Source organism: Corapipo altera, unplaced genomic scaffold, assembly GCF_003945725.1.
Source record: "Corapipo altera isolate COAL_440 unplaced genomic scaffold, ASM394572v1 52b, whole genome shotgun sequence".
Lineage (NCBI taxonomy): Eukaryota > Metazoa > Chordata > Aves > Passeriformes > Pipridae > Corapipo > Corapipo altera.
In genome coordinates this window covers 2,342,708-2,365,880 of record NW_020884922.1, presented here as the reverse complement: position 1 = coordinate 2,365,880, position 23,173 = coordinate 2,342,708, and the positions used below count along the sequence as shown (strand labels likewise).

General features: G+C 38.6%; 1 protein-coding gene across 6 annotated transcripts; it reads left to right on the top strand.

The window, feature by feature from the left end:
* Positions 1–1,264: 1,264 nt before the first annotated feature.
* Positions 1,265–22,671, top strand: ANKRD46 (ankyrin repeat domain 46). Of its 6 annotated transcripts, none has more exons than XM_027656987.1 (5): positions 1,266–1,312; positions 6,885–7,088; positions 14,452–14,794; positions 16,114–16,272; positions 20,782–22,671. In XM_027656987.1, exons 3-5 carry the CDS (start codon positions 14,484–14,486, stop codon positions 20,996–20,998), a joined length of 687 nt encoding a protein of 228 aa, XP_027512788.1. In that variant the 5' UTR covers positions 1,266–1,312; positions 6,885–7,088; positions 14,452–14,483; the 3' UTR covers positions 20,999–22,671. The 6 variants fall into 6 exon arrangements, with proteins under 6 accessions (XP_027512790.1, XP_027512788.1, XP_027512793.1 ...); XM_027656988.1 differs by lacking the exon at positions 1,266–1,312 and adding an exon at positions 1,399–1,632; XM_027656989.1 differs by lacking the exon at positions 6,885–7,088 and having other exon boundaries at positions 1,265–1,312.
* The last annotated feature ends 502 nt before the right edge of the window (positions 22,672–23,173 follow it).

The following is a 23,173-nucleotide window of genomic DNA, read 5'->3' as shown; positions in this document are numbered from 1 at the left end:
ATAATGTTTCTGTAACTGTGTAATTAGTGTGGTGACTGAGCAGGCTATTTCCACCTAGGTATCGTCTGGGAAAGGCACACATTTCCTCTGATCCTTCCAAACTGAACAGACTGTTGTGGTGCCCTTATTGAGAGAATAAATGTGTGAATGTGTTCTCTGTCACAGCAGTGAGGAGGGCATGTAAGTAACTGCAACAGAAAGTGAACTGATTCATATTGATAGCCCTGGGCAAGCAGATACCCAACATGGTGGCTAAAGGCAGGCACACCCTTAACCACAGCAGTAACTTGCTTGCTACTGCAAGAAGACTAAATTGCCTAAACCATGACACTCCAGACCAGGCTTTAAGGATTGATTCCTCTTACTGTCCTCATTATGAAAGCCAGGATAATGTGTGAGAACAGGAACAGGGAAGTCAAATAACTTCAACCCCCTCCACCCCCCATTTACTTATACTCACGGAGTATAAGTGCTGAAATGATGTGGGGGCAGAAGAACTGTACTTTTACCTGAAATTTTATCTTGCTGATTTTTGTGGTGTTATGGGGATAGCATACACAGAAGCATCAAAATTACAGAGTCAATTAGGTTGGAAAAGACCTCTGAGATCGAGTCCAACCTGTCACCGAACACCACCATGTCAAATAAACTATAGCACAAAGTGCCACGTCCAGTCTTTCCTTAAACATCTTCAGGGACAGTAACTCCATCACGTCCCTGGGCAGCTCATTCCAATGTCTAATCACCGATTCTGTTAAGAATGTCCAACCTATACCTCCCCTGGCACAGTGTGAGGTCATGTCCTCTGATGCTGTTGCATGTTATCTGGGAGAAGAGGCCGATGCTCACCTACGACCTCCTTTCAGGGAGTTGTAGATAGCAATAAGGTCACTCCTGAGCCTCCTCCTCTCCAGGCTGCACACCCTCAGCTCCCTAAGCCGCTCCTCAGAAGACTAGTGCTCCAGACCCTTCACCAGCTCCCTTGCCCTTCTCTGGATCCACTCCGGCACCTCAGTGTCCTTCCTGCAGTGAGGGGCCCAGAACTGGACACGGGACTCGAGGTGCGGCCTCGCCGGTGCCGGGTACATGAGGATGATCACCGTCCTGGTGCTGCTGGCCGCACTGTTTCTGATTCCCTGCCTCCCAGCGGGCCGGCACGTCTCCCCTGGCTCGGCCGAGCTGCGCTGTGAGGGACGGACGGTGCGGGGCCCCCCCGGCAGCAGCGGCCTCCGCCCAGGAGAGGGCGCCCGTTCCGCCCCCCGGCCCGTCCGCCCGCCCGTTCCGGCCCCGAGCGCCCAGAGAGCCCGGGCAGGTACGGCGGGAGCGGGGCCGGGAGGGCAGGGCCGGGGGCTGGGAGAGCAGGGCAGGGCGCTTTCGCCCAACCCAGAGGTGTGCCAGGCCCGGGTAGGGACTCGGGGACGGGCCCTGGGCAGTGCCCGGCCCGGGAGCCGTGGAGGTGGGGCGCGGTGATGCGGTTTGGTGGGAAGAGGTTTGGTGGGAGAACAGCGGGAGCAGTGCCAGCCTTTAGAACGGGAAGGGAGGGGAACGGGCGCGGGAACGCGTCCGCCCTCCTGACAGGACGCTGGTAAGTGTGCGGCTTTGGAACGCGCTTTCTAGGTGAAAACAACGAAGGTAAGTGAAACTAAAATACGTATTTCAACCTGTCCTCAAAACTGCCTTTGATAAAGCAATTACTGTTTTTAAGGGAAATAGAGTAGTTCCCGGTTTTTTCTAGACGACACTAAGGCCGCTGCACATTGTTACTGGGCTGAAAAGGTAGGGCTAACACCCGAGTGGTAAAGAGGATGGGGAAGTAACTGGAGACAAACTACGGTGAGTAATGTTGAATGGAAAATCCATCAAATCTGAGTATCAAAGAGTATAAAATTAGTTCTTTGAAGATCTGTCTTGAGACCAATCTTATTAAATAATTCATAGAGATCTTGAGGTAGCAATTAAAACTTTACTGTCTTCATTTGGTAATGATGAAGAATTGGGAAGCACTGGCAATATAGAAGAGAGTTATGGGACTACACAGAAAGAATGGAGTGATCCTGAGAACTAGAATATGAAATAAGTACTGTTGCAATTTAAAGAACGAGGGTTTACAGTTGTAACCTTGTAAGGAAACAACATACAGAAGAAATTCTTACCGGTTGAAAGCAACACAAAACCAAAGTATTTGTTAGGTAGTTACAAGATATGCAATGTGGAAAAAGTAGATGCTGACTACAGTGATCCAGTAAAAGAAGTAATTATTGCCCGTGAACAAAACTCTAGAATACTTTGTATAATGTTAATCATTCTCAGGTAAAAAAGTAAAGTGTAACAGGTGCAGGAAGATGTGCCTTGGACAGGTAGGGAAATTAAGAGTCTGTTGGAAGAAGCATTTTTTTTAATTTTGTTGAATAAAGGCCTTTTTTGCTCTTTATCAAACCCATCAAGGTAAACACTGAGAAGGGAATAAATTGAGCTAAAGAATTAATGTTGATACATGAGTAATTTAACACAGATTTTAAGATAATTAATATATGAAGATTTCTAACTATCAGAGAGCACTGATGTTCAAGAGCAGCCTTCCAAAAGGTCAAGGAAGAGCAAAAGCCCAACACTTTTTAGATAGAATGTGACTGATATATTCAAATAATGATTTTGTTTGCTGCAGCAGAGTTCTAAGCTTAATGTTACCTGTAGACTATAGATCAGTTTTCCTTTTTTGTTCATTTGTGAAATAGATTATTAGCAAGAACTTGTTAAATATGTTTTTTAGAAGAAAAATATTTTTAGTAGTGTTTCCAGTCTAAATAGTAGGGTTGGTGACAGTCAGAAAATTATGCTGCCTAATTGCTCTCTTTTTGAGTTGAAGAGAAGATGTGAAGAGTAAACTGAGTTGAGGAGTGAAGTGTAGTATGTACATCTGTCTTCTTACCAGAGCAATGTGAGTTTGCCTCTGCAAGAGGGCACTATAAAAATCTGTTCTGATCTGTAATCAGTGACAGATTTCCTCTCAGCAGATTTATATCCTTTAGTTAGAGTTGTCTCATCCGGAAGAGCGAGGGATTTGAAGCAGTGCTTTAAGTTGGCTGTATTATCCCACTTCATATTCTCGTGTACTTAATGTCAGAACACGTGTGGCCTTGAAGTCCTCATCTGCAGCCCAGGACCCGAGATACCTGCTCATCCAAGGAGTGAACTACTAGTGACTTTTCTAGGAATTTGGGTGTGCTGGATATGGGTATTTTGGGGCTGCTGCTCTTGTCTTTTGAGCAGTCTGTCAGTTGATTGCCTCCCACATGATCTCAGCTGTGGATGTTCTGGTCAATTAATAAGCAGATAAAATATTTTAGAAGGCATTGGTTTATACATGTTATGTGAGATACATGGTTCCTGATGCATTCAGCTTTCTGCAGAGACCATCCACAGAATGCTGTTGGAGTAGACGACAGGCATGTCTTGGGTGCATGGGCTTGTTCCACTAAAGTTCAATTGTCAGTATTTATTGTGATTCTGTCTTCATCTAAGTCAAGAGCACAAATACTGAAATGGTCAGTTTTGTTGAGGTTTGCTTTGCTATTTAAAGTGATACTTAATAAATATGTGGAAAGAAGTTTTACCTTGCTCAGCACCTCACTGAAGCCGTACCTGTTACAGAACTTAGCTTCTGGCTTTGAGTCATGTGTCAACACCACTTTTCCAAGTGGCACGTCTTTCTTTTACTCCTCAGTAAAATTTCAATTGGCTGAGTAGAACAGAGCTGCTTAAACACCAGTTTTGTCACTCGGCAGATTTCTCACATCCAAGTAGTGCAGCTACATCAGCTGAATTTTATGACATAAAGTCAAAGACATAAATCCTGCAACATTTGTTGATGGGGTTATATTCTTCATTGTGCTCAAGACCTCCTATTGGTGTCTGACCATCAATAATGGATGGTAGCAGAAAAAGGGCAGCAGCACATTTCAGGGAAGGCCTCTGGTGTATGGTTTTCCCATGGATTGTGTAGAATGCTTGTCTGTCTTAATTTCAACTTTTTTTGTTCAGAGAAGTGTTTGCCTGTCTGTGCTGTGTGTTAGTATGTTAGGGACTGGTTCTGCCTGAGTTTGAGTACATCTTCAGAGGATTGCTGCACAGTATTGTAGATACAGCTGATGTGGATTTTCAGGAAGCATCAGAAAAAAGTACCCTACCAAAGGCTTTTGAGGGGACTTGATGCTTATAGCACCTAGGAGATTTCTTAGTTGCAGAAATAGTTGGGTTGAAAAGTTAAAAAGAAGACAAAAAGAAATTTCAAAAAAAGGGAAGGGGGCAGACAGGTGGCACAATGAGCTTCAGTGTGCACAAAGTAGGATGGTATCTTGGGTAGAATAATCTAAACTGTGCTCATATGGTGCTGAACTCAGAACTGACAGCCACCACTCAAGAGAAAGCACTTGGAGTCACCACTGAGCATTCCCTGGAAACCTAAGCTCGGTGTGCCATGGCAGCCAAAGAGCCAGGAAAATAGTGACTGTCCTCAGAGAGGTAGTGAGAAGAAGACAGATGACACCATTTTGCTGTCACCTGGCACCATTGTGCTGCTCCAGCTTGGTGCACCGACATCTGGGATAGTGTGCACGGTTCTGGTCTCTGCATCAGAAGAAGGATACAGCAAGTTAGAGAAAGGCAACTGAAAGGGACAAGGAGATCAGCTTCCTTAAGAGGAGTGACTGTAAAGTCAGTATTGTTCACAGAGGAGATGTCTGGGGCATGACCAAGACTTATGAAATGAAGGCAGTGGATAAAGTGAGAATTATTCATCCAGTCTTACAGCCCTGGAATTGGAGTTGCTTGCTGGGGCAGGTGGGAGGGTGGTTTCAGATGGATATAGGGAAAGATGACATGGGTAGCTGTGGAGGTGGAATGTGGACAGGCTTGAGAAGGGATTAGAAGGTGGACAATGAGACTGTTGAGGGGCCGTGGTGGCTGCTGGGGTGTGTTTGGGAAATGAACTGCTGGAAGCAGACAGGCTCATGTGCTCTCCCAAAGGATCTCTGATGGCCACTGTTGAAAGCAAAGTGCTGGGCAAGAGGGATCGATCTGATCCAGGACAGCAGTTTTAGTGAATTTATGATCAATCTTTTTCGTGGAATAATTTTAGCTCTGTGGGGTTCAGTTCTGGATTCTGAACTATTAGAATTTCCATCAACAGCCTAGAAAAGGCAGTGAGCAACAAGGTGATAGTATTTGCCAGTGACATGGTTCAGCTTTGAAAAGCTGCAGAAGGACCCTGTAAGACTGAGTAGCTGGGTAATATAACATAATGGCACATGACTTCAGTGTAGGTAGAGTGATTCAGATAGCATAAAAAGAATCCTAATTTCCTATATGAAATACTGAGCTCTCAATAATGAGCAGTATTTTGTAGTTATGATGAATGGTTCCATGAAAATGTAACAGCAGCACTAAGCAGCAGTGAAAAAGGTAAACCAGATAGTGAATACTATTGAGAAACAAGTAAAGAACAAAACAAGGAGTCTTGTCATGCCACTGGGTTACTCCATGGTTCACCTCAAACACTCTGGTTGAGTCATCCCTGGTCTGACTTGCAGCTCAGACAACATGTAGTAGAAATGAGTGATATTCAGAGAATCAAAGGAAGAATGGTCATAGACCATTCCAAATGAGGAATGACCAAGGAAGCTGGGACTTGAAAATTCATCCTAGAAAGGGATGTCTGAGGAGGATAAGATGAAGGCCTGTAGAATCATGAGTGGCATGAAAAGAATGGGTAGGGGTCCACTGTCCCTTTTTCCTTCAGGAGATCTGGTGGTCCACAGGTGAAGCTAACAAGGCCCTGATTCAGAAAGATCAAAAGCTGTTGTTTTTCACAGGTAACTGAGTTGGAGAACTTACCAGAGTGTGTTGTGGATATTAGAAGTATTTTTGTTGATGAGGAGAAAGGGCAGATTCAGAGGTGGAGGGGAAGTCAAATACATAGAAACCCTACCCATTTTGAATAGAAAAAGTAGTATTATATATGCTTGCTCTATTCTATGTGTTTTCCTGGCCTTTGCTTTTGGCCACTATTTGAAAAATTATATTAGGCTCAAATGGACCTTTGCTGTGATCTGCTGTGGCTACTTTTATTTTAGCTTCCTATTCACAGGAGTAATAATTGACATGGACTTTTCTTTTGCACAATTTCACAATTTCTCTTCATCCTTTCTCAAACAGAACTTGTAAAACCTTTTTAAAGAAACATGAGTATTTCCATTTATTGACTAGGTATCAGGTTTCTGTAACAGTCCAATAAAGCTAACACGATCCCAAATATGGGGGTAAAAACTGGAATACCTTTATTGAAACACGAACCACTATTTAAGGGTCTCAGGGGCTTAACACGCTAATAAGGAGGCAATGTTATGCCACATAGGGGATTCCACAGTCTATTAGCATTTCCAGTAGCAGGGGTGACATACAGGAAAAAAGGGATTTACATTTCTCAGATCCAGTATTTACGTTTGGGGGAAAAAGGATTTGATATTTCCAGTAAGCAAGATGATACTGGGGAAGGGTGGTCAGCTTTTCCCAAAATATGGATTTACACAGGGAGGGAGAAAACAATGGGATATCTGATAGCATTATGCAAAGTCTCTCTACATCCTGCTGGGGGAGGCAGGTCAATGGATCTTGTCTGGTCTTTTAGATGGTGGGTTTTTCCCCAGCTCTTGTGGTCCAAGGTTTCCTGTTTAATCCTAGCAGTTTCTTTTCTGTTGGTATCCGAATTTTAGACTGCAATAGGTTTCATGTTGAATATTGAGTCTTTTATAGATAAGTTAGTGGCTTTTGCTAAGTTATCTGAAGGTGGAAGTTTTCCCTTTACAAGTGATGTCTTTTGTTTCCAGGCTCAGTAGGATCCATTGATGCAATTGGTAAACATCAGTTGAGCTACTTTGCTCTCAGGTTCTTTTCCATCATCTTCCATTACATTTTTGATCAATTCCAGCCTCTCTGCAGATCAGGAGCTTGAGGGTGGCCTCCCTGATTCTCCTCAGACTTGCCTGTTGTCCTGGAAACCCATAGGCTGCTGGCCCCTTTGGTCCCTTAAGGTACTGTGTTGGGCAGACACTATTACTGCAGGTTTGCCTACCTGGAGAAATTTTTGAGCCTAAGCATGGTGAAATATGAGGCATATGCAAAAATAGCATCAATATGTGTATATTAATTAGAAATACAACCTTAAAAATATTACCATTTCATCTTGCTATGTCACATAACATGATCCAGTATGATACGGTTAAATTTTTAAAGTCGTACTGTGTTGATAAAGATTTAGAAAGATTATTTGAAACAGCAAATATATCAGCTAACTATTTGACTAACTGGTTTAATGACTTACTGTGTGAACATCAAAATTCTGAGCAGAAATATCTGTAGCAGCAGTCATAGGTAAGAGCTGCGTATCTGACAGCATTAATTGTCTTGTCATTGGTATTATTTGTTGATATAAAACAATGCATTTTAATAAGCAATAACAAGTAAATAATAAATAAATAATTTGTTTAATGAACAATGTATTGTTTTAAAGGTAAAGTCAACATACAGCTATCTATAAATTTAGGAGACATCTGCTTTTTAAAGTGACCTGCTTCCGTTCACTAGCCACTAAGCTGGATTTGATGTTGCACACCAAGGCTGTGTCATCAGGGTTATATATAACCAAGAGCATATAAGCAATTATACACATTGTAAGAAAAATATTAAGACAGTACAAACTGTATAGTAATAAGTCATTTGGTGACAGGTTCTTAATTTACTTTATTTCTCTCTTTAAATTCTGACTTCTGATGATTCCAGCTGGACACAGAAAGTTTTTCCCATGTTAATAGGCTTGTCATCTCAGACTTACTATTTCTCTAGGTAAGGACTGGGCCTTTTGTGTGTGGGTGGGGGGACAGGTGTTTTGGATTTAGTTTTGGATGTTTTTTAAGAACAGGCATAAATGCATAGTTTTTAAAATTAAATACCTTTGTCTTCAGAACTCATATACGAAAGTACTCATTTCACTAATACAGAACTGGAGCTTGAATGAGACTGGGAATAACACTTTGGACTGCAGAATGCTTTTTAGTCAAATTTTATAAAATCTTTCTTTCATGCTTTTCATCATTTCCTTCTCAGGAAAATAGAAAACACCACAAATGTAGAAAAGGTGTTCTGTGTGCCTCCAGGCTTATGCACCACACCAGTACCTAAAGGGAGCCTGTGAGAAGGCTGGAGAGGGGCATTTTACAGGGGCATGAGACAAGGGGCAATGGCTTTAAACTGAAAGAGAGCAGGTTTAGATGGACATAAGGATTAAATTCTTTCCTGTGAGGGTGGTGAAAAACTGCAACAAGTAGCCCAGGGAATCAGTGGATGCCCCATCCCTGGCAGTGTTCAAGGCAAGGCCAGGTTGGGTGGGGCTTTGAGCAACCTGGTCTGGTGGAAGGTGTCCCTGCCCGTGGCAGGGGTGTTGGACCAGGTGACCTTTAAGGTCCCTTGCAACTCAAACCATTCTGTGATTCAGTGATTCACTCCAGTGGGACAGAAATGTGTCGGTCCACGTGGTGGCAGTGTCCATCCAGACAGGAGTGCTGTACCTCCCTCGGCAGCCTGCGAGCACCACCGCCAGGAGCGATCCTTTGTTGCTCAGTTACTGTTGTCTTCTTTTCCAGAGGACTGCTTCCACTCTGCAGCAAATTTAAACACAAACACTTAGTTAGGAGTGGAACAAATTCTCTCTAGTCTGTTAAAACCCAAACAAATAAACCAATAACAAAACAATATTCAAAGACCTTTAATATTTGCTTGATCAACGTATACCCCACATGTTCCCAGCAGACACAGACAAGGAATTTGAATGAAGGTTTGTGAAAATGTTGATAATTATGACCAATGTGATTCAATAACTTTCTATAAAAACAGATGTATTCAAGCTGAGCACAATGATTAGAGAAGTACTGCAGTTACTTAACTGATTTACCTGAGCCAGGTGTGGAGAATTTAAGTTACAGATGATTTGAAGAAATCTGTAAATTACCTTTCTTCCTAAATAGTTCTTGTGCAGAAGATGAAAAATGAGGAATGTTAAAAAATACTGAGCTATATATTTGATAGAAGTTAAGTGCACTGGAAGATGTAATGCAACTGAATTACCAGTTAAGTATAGGATAAGCAGGGATAAAATATTTGGAATCTGCTTGTTGATAAAAGTGTTTTAAAAGATAATTTCTTTCCTATTGTTCCTGTATTTTGTGTACATAAATACACAAAGCTTGCACTGTTTTATCTGGGAAAGCATTCTGCAACTCTGGATTGGCATTTGAAATCTTGTATATTTTTTATCTTGTACTGTTGACATACTGTACAACGATGAGCAAAGATCCCTCTTTCCCAATGCTATCGTTTGCTGATCCATAAAGAGCAGCAATAGTTGTTGAAACCTTTTCATAAAGCACTTTGTAGACCATATGTGTAAAGCCCTTTGTATATGCAGTGCACCAAAGTTTCTCCTTACAGGATGGCCCTGGCAATCAAGAGAATATACCTGTATGTCTCATGTCTGTATAAGGCAATGGGAATGATTCAAAAGACAAATGACATAAAAAATGTTCTTCTATTACCACATACCCATTTGTCTGACCAGAGACATGAGAGGGGATGTGGGCGTTACGAGCCTGCTGTGACCCTTAAGTCCAGGAACTCTTGGAAAAAAATCCTGAAGTTAGAAAGGGAAAATGCTGCAAAAGATAGATGTATGTAAAGCAGACATCATGCTGTATTGAATCTGAGCTCCTGCTTTTAGCAGCAGATCCATATTAGTGGAGTCATAAAACTTCGTTCCAATTGGACTGAATAGATAAAGGTTTCTAATAGAAGATACAGAAATCTCAGTGGAACTTGATTTAGGTAATGGGGTTCTTTCTTAAACAGAAATGAGCTAATCACATAATTTTTTACTAAATATAACATTTATTCAGTTAAATGACTTCTCAGTGACTTACACGTAAATACATTTGTGCAGTATTGGAATGTTTTTCATTCATTGAAATACTGAAGAGAAAGAACTCTGCAGGCCACTGAAGTGCTCTTCAAGTTCATTACAGAAAGAGGACGCTGTCTGCCACCAGGGAGATGACAAATGCAAATGTTGCAAGTAACACATTGGGTTTTTTTGGTGGCATGGGGTGGGAGATGGTACTTTTTACTGGTTTTAGTTTAGTTTCCATTTTTGGTGGTGGCATCTTCTCTAGTGGTAGTCTTACTGATGCTTAGGTTCTACATGTTAAAGTGTATATTAATATTGAAAAGTTTCAAGGATTGAGCAATCTGTTATTGTCCTGTTGTCCTGACGTGTTGTTTTGAAATAGGGACAATTACTTCAGTTTCTCTGAATGTTCTGGGAAATACTGTAGTTTTGCAGAACTGGTATATGCTATGTAGCAGTGACTGGGTGATTAATCACAACTTGGCAGGTTTATTAATGTTTTTGTAGTGGAGGGATGGGTTCCATTAGTGATTCTGTCTCACAGTCAAGCTGTTCTCTCCTGTTTCTGGAGCTGTTTGGTAGCTGTTGAACTTAATGAGAAGGCAGAGACAGCAGCATGTATTTACTGTAAAATAAAACTGCCCATGGTTAGTACAAATTTCATCCTAGTTTAAGAAGTGACAGAATTAGCATTTAGCAGGCGTGAACGTGTCCTACAACAGATCACTGTGTGACACTGAATTACCATTGTACACAGTGTAGTGAGAGACAATTGACTCCTAGTAAATAAAAGTCAAGTATTCTTACAGAATCACTTAATATAAGCATTCCTTTTGAAAACAAACCAGTTTGGTTAAGTTTTCTTATCCTGTACTAGCCCAAAATGTGTCATTGAAGAAGTGGCTTACAGCATAATTTCTAAAATTATTACTTAAAAAGTACACTGTGTTGAGGCCATATGAATGTTATATGAATCTAGGGAAAATGTATTCTCATAGTATGCCTTTCTCATGGGAATCTTTCTAGCTTGGGAGAATGTCTTTGAATTTACTTTTTTTTTCCACAAAATAATTTTCTATCAAAGTACCAAGTTATTAACAACAAAACTTTTTTTCGAAACAAAATTATTATTTAACAGATACATTTTCAGATAGTAGTTCATTTTTAGAAGCAGTATTTTATTTCAGTCTTTAGAAACTAGATTTATTTAACTCTTAGTAGTACTAGTTTTTAGAGATGTTCAGAATGCTCATTTTGCAATATTTTGTGTCTTGTTACTAATAGAAGTAATTTGTGTCTGCAAAATCAGTGCTTAATGGTAGGTGTACCAACTTTGAGACACGTTCAGAGTTGTTAACAGATTCACTTTCAAAAGTGATTTAAAGAGAATGGCTAATGCCATTGTGTTTCTAAATTGTTTTTCTCAATCTGCAGCATTAGATACTTATTGAAGCAGTAAGCTTTTTGATACATAATGTGGTCAGAAATGTAACCACCTCTTGTATATTCAAAAATATCTAATGAAGTTGACTATCGCAATTTTTTAAAGAGTTTTATTAGACAGGAAATTTTACTAAGTTGGGTTAAATTTAAGGCAAGAACATGTCATTTAGGGGCTGACGTTTTAAAGATGCTGCGTAGTTCAGCTCTGTATGCAGCTTATATCTGGCATAGGTTAGGTACCGTATGTGAAACAGAATTGTGTTTGTAGAAAAAAATCTTTTTAATCACAAAGCTAAATCAAACCAGATGATCCAGATTGTCTTATTTTCCCCTCCACTTTTTTTTTTTTTTTTTTCTGGTGAATGTGTGCTTAGTCCACAATCTTCAAGTGTTGAGAAGAAAGATTTGGATTTGCTGGGGTTTTTTGTCTTTCTCACTGTGAAATACTAAGGTTTTACTTTAGTCTTCTACACATCAGTGATTGATTCTAGAAGATTCTAGTGATAATAAATTCTAAATCAGAATTACTTCCAGTTACACATTCTATTAACTGCTAATCTTTGGGCTTCCTTTTCTGAGAAGATAAGGAGGTGACTTTTTTCCCTGGTATTATTAGCTAATGTTTTGTCACAGTTGGGGAATTCTGTAAGGCTTTACCGGACATACGCGTCTGCTATGAAAATATAAACATTAGCTTACGTATAACAGAACATGCCATGCCATTTCTCAAATAGCCTGAGTCTCTTCCAGTATAATATTCTCATGTTGATTTATGTTAGGCCTTGTTTTATTAAACAGGTTTACACACTCAAATATTATTTTACAAGCAAATCACAATCTTTTTGTCAGGTACAAGTAGGGGTTTGTGCTGCTGATATGCTGTTACTATGGCTGATAATTGGAGGTTTTGAAATGATTTATGATCTTGCTTTAGGGAAGATTTAGTGCAGAGGTCACAATCACATCATACAGAAAGTGATCCCACTATTTTTCTCAGCGAAGATTGGAGTAGCAGAGTGGAAGAAGGATTCTCATATTTATGATTTGGGTGGGAAATGGGCAAGAAAATTGAAATTGCTGTCAGCTGGGAATCCTAGCTTTGCAACGTCCAGGAGGGTGTAACATATTCATTGAAATGCAAGTAATTGCATTGTCCTTTCTTGTTGTATTGAGTCATAAGGAAGCTGTTAGTGCCCTAAATGACACCAGTCTTGCACGAAGTTTTACTGTGTATCAGTGAACTGGCCTTTCGCTATTGGAAATGGTTATGGAAAAGGGTTCTTGAGCCAATGATTTACCATCATGTGCTTAAAAACATACTTGCAGTGTAGGGGAATGTACTCTGCTTAAAATCATTCCTTATACAGATACCAGGACATAGAATTTATTCCTATCTCTTTCTTTTCAGCGTCCAAGAAAGAAAAAAAAGGTTGTGCATTCCTGCACTGGGAAACAGTGTTGATACATGTAGCAGAATTTGTCCAGATAGGAAATACAACCCAGTGAAGTTTAAGTATGATTTATTAACCTCAACAGCCCCAAGTGCTACAGCTCTTAATCAGACCAGTGCATAAACATTTTGAAATTACTTATGTAGGTACTTTGATCTTGAATTTGATCTAAAACATGGGGGAAGAGCTATAAAATATAGACATTATGAACTCTCAAAAAAGGAGACGTTTTAAATTGAGTTCTTTGGCTACTGGCCATGTTTCCATTCTCCTGGCTGAATGGATGCACTAGTGTAGAAGGATACCTTATATAGATGAGAAAATTTAAATCTGGCTATAGCAGTTTTAATAAGAGGTTCAAATATTAATTAGAACCCTGTTACACCATGAGCCCAAAATAGAAACCCTGGGCAAGTGAAAAATACTGTTTCAAATGAGGTTTCGTTTTACTTTATGTTCAAAGCTTATCTAGTAAAATCACTTTTCCCTCCTGTCACTTGAATTGTGTCATGTCTGTATTGAGATTTCTTGTAAGGAATTGTACTGGTTTATATTATTTTTTCTTTTCTACCTCTTCTCCGAGACAGTGCAAAGAGAGGGCTGTTGTCCAGTCTCCTAGATGTTATCATTGCTTCTTAGCATTGCCTCATACACATTTTACCATTCTCTTGCTCAGTCATTCTCTTTTTTCCTTACTGTTTTCAAGTAATCTTTTCTGTGTCTGATAAGCACATAGTGTCATCATACCCTCATTATTTGACTCCATGAATATTCTTCTGCAAAACTTAAATCATAGTTCATGAAATATTCTATATCTTGTCTTCCTTGTACCATTGTCTTCCTTGTACCCACTTCCAGTTTTCACTTTCAGGCAGGCAGTTTCACCTAATGCATTCAGGTTTTTGTGGTCTGTATTGCTATTCTTGTTTGTTCAGTAGTTGGTATATCTGTGGCACTGTAAAAATAATGTTCTACAAAGAGTATGGAAAAATGTATTTCTTGCAGAATGAAGGAATCAGTGTTTACATTAATCTAGCATTTTTAGCAACTGACTGTACTTTGTGTATTGAAGTTCAAATTCAGATGGTAAAAATCCCACTGGAGTAGTTTTGCTTAAGCTGGTAAAAATTGCAGTTAGCATCACTGTACACGTGAACTGAATTGTTTATAGTTTCCCCATTTGTGACAGGTTCTTCCTTTCTGTCCTGATCTGCAGAGTTTTACACTTTAATATCAATACCACTACATGTGATTCCTCAGTAGGTGAATGCTAATCACCTCTTGCATTTGTGACAGCGATCTTACCAGTTTTCTATAATAACGAAAGCTTTGCTGCTGTTTCCAGAGGTGTGAGTAAGACTAAATGGGGCTTTTTCCCTACTACTAGAAGGGAATGCAGCACACAAAGTTAGTGTGTATGACAGGAAGATTTCAGAGTTGGCTTGTAAGCTAGTTTGCATTCTTGTTTTGGAACCTGAGCATTCTGCATATTTGCATTGTGTTTATTTGCCTGGTTTCACCATCGTTTCTTCCTGCTTAAACTTGCAGGTTGGTCACCTCCTCTGGAGAGATTTGGAACAATGTCCTACGTTTTTGTAAATGACTCCTCCCAGACAAATGTGCCACTGCTGCAGGCTTGTATTGATGGAGACTTTAACTATTCCAAACGACTGCTAGAGAGTGGTTTTGACCCAAATATTCGTGACAGCCGAGGCCGAACTGGCCTTCACCTTGCTGCAGCCAGAGGAAATGTAGACATCTGTCAGCTCTTGCACAAATTTGGTGCTGACCTACTAGCCACTGATTACCAAGGTAACACAGCTCTTCACCTGTGTGGGCATGTCGATACCATCCAGTTCCTAGTTTCTAATGGACTTAAAATTGATATTTGGTAAGTAATTTTTTACAGCGCATATATTTATAGTATATTAGTCTTCTGTCACCACAGCCTTGCATATAAATCTGCTGTTGCTGAAATGCTGTATTTGGTGCAATTCCACTTTTTAAAGATACCACTTAATAAAAACACAAACTAAGAAGACAGGAAAACAATGAGGGCACTTTTGCTAGTCTGTGCAACAGGCAAAGCAAATAAAAATAGCAGCTACTGGTGTGGACTGCTGTATCTAATCTTGCCTCATTGATGGACGGCTGCCTTAGTTTGGCCAGACAGCCAGGTGTGGGTGGTTGGCACCAACGGAAAAAATCACATTGACTACTCTAAAAGAATTTTCTCCACTACAGTTCTATTGTTGTACTGGATAAGACAAAGAAAATACAGTATATGTGTGTGTCAGTTCATTCCCATACTCCTCTGGTAACAATGCTTCCTTTCAGTGTTTTCGCCCTCCCTCAAAGTCTATGACTCAGTCGTTCTTTCAAATATTGTATATTCTTTCCTTCTGGCTCCCAGCAGCTGTCAGATGCCAGTACTCAGATGTAAGCTCTCAAGCTGCAAAATAACTAGCTGTTTCATTCCTGTACTGAATTACTTTGTTTGTGGAACTTTCCGCATATTCACATGTGCAAAAACCAGGAGTAATGTGAAAAAACCTTTGAGTTTTTTTAATCTGTCCCTTTTCCACCTGTACCTCATTAATGTTTTCAACTCAGCAAAACTAGTTATTGGTAGACCAGATTATATATGGGTTGTGGGTTGGGGTTTTTTCCCCTTATTTCAAACGGCTCTGGTGGAAATTCCTGGTCTAAAGGCAGCTCTGGTCCTATTCAGTATTATTTTAATAGCAGCAGAGGGACCATCTGTATTTTATTTCATTTTTGCCTGATGTCCTAATACCCTAATGGAAAAGGAACTGAGGAGCCAGATTGCACAATTCTTTCTTGAAATTAGGCTTGAACTTGAACACTGCTGTAAATCTACTGTTTATTTTTTGCTATAACACCCAGAGATTCCAATTAGAGTCCAACGAATTTTGATTTTACTTAGAGGGAGAAAAGAGTGGTACAGTTTCAAACCTGAATATACTGATTTTCTTCTATAACTGATTATGCTGTAACTTGTATAAAGAGAATTTCTGTACTGTCTGATACAACAGAAAATAGTTCTAAATAGTTACTATTCTATTCTACTATACTACTGAAATAGTTCCAGTAGTTACTAAATTGTAATATGTTATGCTGAGTTGACTTGTTACAAAATTTCTATATTAAAATTTTCTTTCCTTATGTCTTTTTGTGGGGTTGTTTTAGCAACCATCAAGGTGCAACACCACTTGTTCTTGCCAAACGAAGGGGTGTGAATAAAGATGTGATTAGACTGCTGGAATCCCTAGAGGAGCAAGAGGTGAAAGGATTTAACAGAGGAGCTCATTCGAAGCTGGAAACAATGCAGACTGCTGAAAGTGAAAGGTATTTACCAAACAAAAATAATTACAAGGAGAAATGGCATTTATGGATTTTAGACTTTTGTGATTGACTTGATTGTTTAATTCCTCAAAACAGATAATATGAAGTTTGGCCTGATATTATCAGACCAAATCAAAATCAAATGTTAAATTTTGGAAAAATCTATTTAAACAGATCAAATGTAAGGAAAAGAAGAACTTCTTCTATTGTGATTTTAATTTTATGGTAGAAATTTAAAAAAATAATTACTCATTTTCCATTACAGAGTCTCAAAAATAAATATTCACAAAGCCAAAGAGAAAATAGCATGAAATGCAAAATGCCAGTATCACAGGCTAACCTGACATACTTTTCATAAGAGGGAATGTCTGCAAAGAAGGGGTAGCAGACTTTTCATCTATCTGAATTTGAATAAAGTATTTTATGTAGTGCCATATATGAAATTTTTATCAGCAGTAGTCCTGGAAAAGATGGAGAATAAGAATGTCATGGTGGCTAAAGAGATAGTTAATGGAGAACTGAAGAGCTCAGGAAAATTGCTGGCCATTTCAGGGAAATTATTGAGTTAGAGGGAAGTTACTAATGAATTCTTAAAGGTCTGGTTCTGGGACTGTGTTTACTTAGAATTTTCTTAAATAAAAAAGTAAAAGCATGTTAGTGATACCAAGATGTGAGATACAGACAACCCAAATTGGGATGACGCAGACAAAAACATGGGGTTACAAGGGAGAGGAAATTAGCAGGAATAAATTGTTATTCAGTAGCACAAAATGTACTTTATCAAAAGCTGGATGCCGTAAAATAAAAGTTGGAAAGTAGAAAACAAAGGTATAGAAGAAAAGGCTTGATGTACTAGTCAGTTCCAGGAGTTGATGCTTCCCCGAAAAATGCAGTGGAGTCCTACAGAGCACAAAATGAGATATTTTCACTGCATGAAGAAAACTGTCAGTCCTGTTGTTTAAAGCAACACTGACTGTTTACTCTCATTCGAAAGGTTTAATTTATCCTTTCAAGAAGCATTGAGAGACATTACTTGAAGCACTCAGGGAACTGAGCATCTCCTTATGAAAGAAGGCAACTAGAGCTTGTTTTAGCCTGGCAGAGTGAAAGCTGAGAGGTGTATGTGGTTGCTGACAAGAAATACTGGTTTTGAACAAAATAACTGTTTAAGACAAAAGATGATGATAACATAAGAGCCAAAGGATACAGATAAACCACAGATACTTTTGTGATTGAAAATTGGGAGTGTTTTTTTACAATCAGCTTCCAAGACAGTCTTCTTGTAGATTTGGATGAGGCAAGAAGCCTTGCAGGTTTCAAAGGATGATAATTCTCTTGCAGAAATCATTGAATTGCCAGTAAACATGACAGAACATGGAACTGAGGTTAATAATGCAAGAAATCTTTTCAATACTGTTTTAGTTTTAATTCATATTGAAAACAGGCTATCAGTGTCGTTTGCAATACTTGCTCTTACACTGTATTTATTCAAATTTGGAGGTTTTTTTATGTTGTCGAATAATGATCATGAACTATGACTACTGGAACATTATATCACAAAAGACAGGGAGTTTTGTCACGTAACTGTTGATCAGTTTATGTCAAAATGTACACAGCCTGTACTGTAAATGAAAATGAAGCTGTGCAGATGGAGTTATCTGACTAAGGAGAAACGGTGAAGCCAACAAAATTACAGAAATAATGCCAGACACTCCTAGTAAACAGATCTGAAGCTCTTTCTTATGCATCAGGTGACCACACCTATCAGAGAGACCGTTTTAAGCCCTGAAATAGAAAATTTAGTTTTATTCTCAAAATTACATGGTTATAAATTATAAGAATTTGTGCATAATACCTTTCTGACTTCACTAAATTTTATTGAAAGTTGCTCGTCCCACAGAAATGCATTTGTGCTGGTTTTGTTTAAACATATGGACCAACAGCTCAGCCCCATTTCCATTCCAATTTTTGATTGGATAGTGTCCCTTTAATGAACATAGCTTCCTTTCTGTTATTTGACCTTCATAAATGTTATATTGTTTGCTTTGGCAAGGAAGTCAGCAACTCTCCTTGGGGAGAGACACAGAGACATAAACAGTGCACTACCCAGCTTGTTTGGGAATGTGTTTAAAATGTCTGAAATACATTATTTTAAAAATAACAAATAGCAGATGCCTACAGCAGCCAAAGCAAGTGAGCTCGTGTGCTGTTTGCTTTGTAAATAAATAATGCCTTTGTAACAGTTGGCTTTTCAGACCTCCACAGTTTCACTCCTCCCTCTTAGTATTATTTTCACATTTTAGAGACGTTTAGACTAATATCTTCTGTCCTACCCGTTCCCCAAATGTTTTACATTATGTATGAACCTGTGAAGAAATAATGCTCTTTCTAAAAACAATCTCTGACTTTAGTTTTCTGCTCCTTGTTACATGCAGCAGTTGCTGCTGCTCTGGAAGCAGAGGCCAAAGTTCTGTTCCCGAGTCAGATGTGTTTTCGCTGGCTTTGCCCTGCCCCCAGAGGGGAGCGGCGCTGTGCTGTCAAGAGGCAGAGCTTGCTCTGTCTGTCCCGCAGCGCAGACGGTCTGTCCATCTGCACAGCCCAGCAGGACCTGTGGCTGTGCCCACAGGCGCGTCCAAATGTGAACTTCCATGTCCTGTTGGAAAAAGAAGAGAACATCTGTCTGGGCTGTGTGGCACAAACTCTTCTGAGGGCACATTGCTGCGTTACCTGTTCTTACGCAGCTGCAATTCATCATAAGAAAAAATATCTTGAATAGCATAGATTTTAATTGGGTTGTAATATAAAATAGAAAAAATGTTTTCTATGCACCCTTTTCCTTTTAATGAGAAGCATGTGATCTTTTCACTTAAATTGCATGGCACCTTTATATAACCTCTCTGTAGTTATGTATTAACTAGTTAGTACTTAATGAGTAAGTTGTTCTGTTCTGTTCTACACCAATGGCTGTCTTTTATTAAACCTCTTGTTTTACTTGGGAAATCATAATAAGCAAGGACGATGACTAAATCCTGCAGCTATGGGCAAGCAAAAATAGCTTTACAGGATTGTAAATATTTAAAAAACAAAAATACAAGCTGTTTAACAGGCAATTTCTGAAGTCTGCACATGATGCTGCAATACTACAGCAAGCTGTGGGAGTTTAAGCTAATTGTTCTTCAGTGGTTGTACTTCCTGAGAAAAAATACCATATGAATAGTGTGAAGTTTTCTCGTGGTGTAATCTTAGAAGAGAGATTTTTTCTGATGACGATCATTTGTCAATTCATTACTGTCACCAAGAAGAACAGCATTTCTATAATTAGTGTCGACTTGGAAATTATTTTCCGCTGAATTTTTTTTAATTTTTTATTATTAGTGCTATAAGATATATCTAGGAATATGGTAACTGAAAGCAGTTAGAACTAAGGGAAAAATTTTTTTTTTCTCTGCTTACATTCTTCTATTGACATCATTGAGTAATTGATTCCACCATTTCCTTTCCGTGCCTGTCAGAGCCCAATCCTGTAAACACCCATGTATGTAATTTCACTCAAGTGAGAAGCGGTAGGACTGTGCAGATGGTCAAAATTTTAAGTGCAATCAAGCAATGAGAAAGTTTTGCTATTCTTCATGAGGTTTTTCAGACAGCAACAGAGAAAGTTTCCTGTTATAAACTAATTGTGAGACCAGCAAAATTGGCAGAATTATGCAAGAAGCCATACAGTATTGGGGAGAACTTACATATTTTCTAAAGGTGATTCATTGTCAAGATGAGTGCCTCGTTCTGATTTTATATTTGTTTCTCATTTAAAAGTGTAAATTCTAGTCCCTAATTTATAATCTGACAATTTAAGGGGACCTGATGGATTGCTAGTGCAATGTTAAAACATCATGGCAGCTGCTGAAAGCCATATGGCAGAAAACACAGCAATGCCAACTTATTCAGAATGTTTCTGAACTTCTTGTTACCCAGATTTATTGTTTTATGTGATTTTTTTTTTTTATGCTAGAGAGGAGGCCTCTGTAATGAAGACATGCAGGAGAGTAGTAAAGATCACTACAGAATTCTGCATCTAAATTAATAGTGGTTAAAGTTTCCATTTTATTCATCAGAGTTTATTTTTAGTCATAATTTGTTTTGTTAACAAGAGCTGGGCCCCTTGAGGTTTTAGCTTATGCTTCATTATATTTTACTAAGCCGTATTTAGTAGGAATTATGAGGACTGACTTTTGAAGGCTTCTAGGTGACAAGCCTGCAAATTCAGGGCAGTTGTTCATATACAGATATCAGTCTCTTTGCACAGGTTAATAAGACATCTATGCAGCTAAATTAAGTTTAGAGTTAAGAGTGTTTTCCTGGCCTGCTTTGTCTTGATTTAGCAGAGGCAATGCTATAAATCTGTAGGTGGGTATAATTTTTAATTTAGGTTTCAGTTACCCTTAGTAGGATTACTGTCATATTTAAAGGTGCATTCTTTTGCTCTGATGTATTTTTAACTTTAATCCTTCATAGTGCAATGGAAAGCCATTCCCTCCTTAATCCAAACCTGCAGCAAGGTGAAGGAGTTCTTTCCAGTTTCCGCACAACATGGCAAGAGTTTGTGGAAGATCTGGGCTTCTGGAGGGTGCTTCTCCTCATCATTGTCATTGCTCTTCTGTCGCTTGGAATAGCCTACTATGTTAGTGGGGTGCTTCCCTTTGTAGAGAACCAGCCTGAACTGGTGCACTGAAGCAAATGCAAAAAAGTACACTGTGCTTTCCCCCGTTCTAATCTTATTTTGAGCTTCTTGGAATTATTCTTCTGGTGCAGACAGTGGCAGCTGTATATACTGTTTGCCTTTTGTACTTACTATTAACCCCTTTGAAATAGGGATTAATTAATTTGAAATAAAACACTAAATTCTAAAGCATTCCTAAGCTACCTCTGACTTACTTTGATTTGCAAGCAAGATGTGAAGATAACCCTCTCTGATAAAATATTGTGTTTAGAAAAGGCCTTTCATAATGAATGTTAAATTCCTGGGTATCAAAAATATATCCTAGTACAGAACAAAATTTGTTCTATTTTCCCTATAAAGAGAGGTAAATCTATTGTCAGATTTTTTTTGTATGTGCTTCAGTTGAAGCACATAGAAAGAAGATACTCTTAGGAGAAATTTTTCTTAGAAGAGAAATACTCTTTTAAAGGTCCTCATCAAGAAATCTTAATAATATAATAACACATTCTGATATATCGATAATAATAAGCTGCAACTCCATAGTTATTTTAATGCCTCTCCATAGTTTTGTATCTGCTAGTTTATAAAAAGAATGAGAAATAGTTCAAGTTTTACTATGTCTTTAATGTATAGATCACTCCTTTATTTATTAGATCAGTGTAGTGCATCTTCCCCAGATGAATTTAATGTTGTTAATACCTGCCTGAAATAATTCTGTAGAACAATGATGTTTGTTGTGCTTTGGAAGTAAAGCGGTTTCAGCCGTGGTTTTGTTAAAATGTTACTAAGTGAACCTTTCTTTGTAAGGGTGATTAAAAAGTAATTTGGGTGTTCTGCTGTGTTTGTAATAATTCTGTAAGGTCATTGTGAAGTATGTCGTGAAGGATAACTTTTTCTTCCTCCCACAAGGACCAGGCTGAACTGTATCACTTTGTTGTTTTCATGTTTGTGGAGAGAACTTGATTGAATAGAATTCCTTTCTGGAATTGTTTTCCATTTCAGTTTTTTTCAGACAGCACTTACAGGCTTATGAATTATTTTCTGAGTATGCAGAATAAAAGTATTTAAAATATTAATATCTAAGAACACTGTATGAAATGAAATCTTGACCCATTCTGTACTTTGCTGTGAAATCCTTTGTTGTAAATAACCTAGGGATATGAATCTTCTATGACTCCTAAATTGTTGCTGAATAACATCAAACATTTCTTATACAGTTGATAAGTATTGATAGAAGTAACCTACATCTTTCTGTTCTGGTACCATCTATATTTTTCTTTCTTGTTTATTCGTTTGAGTTAAGAGGGTTGTTGTCTTTGTTTTGATGTGTGACAGGTTTCACTGAGCTGGGTCCCATTCTAAATTGCATCTGAATAAATCTTAGTCTGAATTCTTAAGTTAGAGTTTAATGAAACAATACTTTTTTATTTAAAACCAAATGAGAGCATACTCCTCTTCTATTTCAGTTATTTCAGAATATTTCAGTTATTGTACCATTGTTCAGCAACAGATAAATATAAAATTGTATACCTGAATTACATTTACTTGTCTAAATAACTACATTTCTGTAAATAATACTCTGTATCTTGAATAATCATGTTGTCTTTCAGTATGTATTATCTGCATAATTTGTAATTGTATTCTCAGTATGGGTGAATGCCACAAATAAATATATGTAATAAATATGTTTTGGTGTATTATTACATTAGTGCAGCAGTAATAATGCTACCCCATTTTACTGAGTTCAGTTGTTATGCATTGATAATGAGCATTTCAGAAGCAGGGAGGTTCCCTCCATGAGATAAGGCAACCACTCAGTTGCTATAAATGAGGTTTTAGAGCATGGTTTCTTGAGATTTGCAAGGTTTATTTTCAGTATTGTTACAGTATTGGAGTTGCTGTCTGGCTGTCTCTCTTATCTGAGATTTCAGGTATTGAACGTGTGAGCTAGAGGCCTTTCAAAATTTAAGATTACCTGTGAGGAGGAGGTACAAAACATAACCAAGAATACCAAGCTTGAGCCTTAAGTAGCCTTTCCTACTTCACTGTATTCATAAGCATACATACAGGAGCTGCAAATTGAGAAGTTTGAAAAACTGTGTGTTTCAAATTAAGATATGTCCCTTTTTAAACCAAAAAGAAATCCAAAGTGCCATTTGAGCTTCACTGTGTAATGGCTGCTGCTCT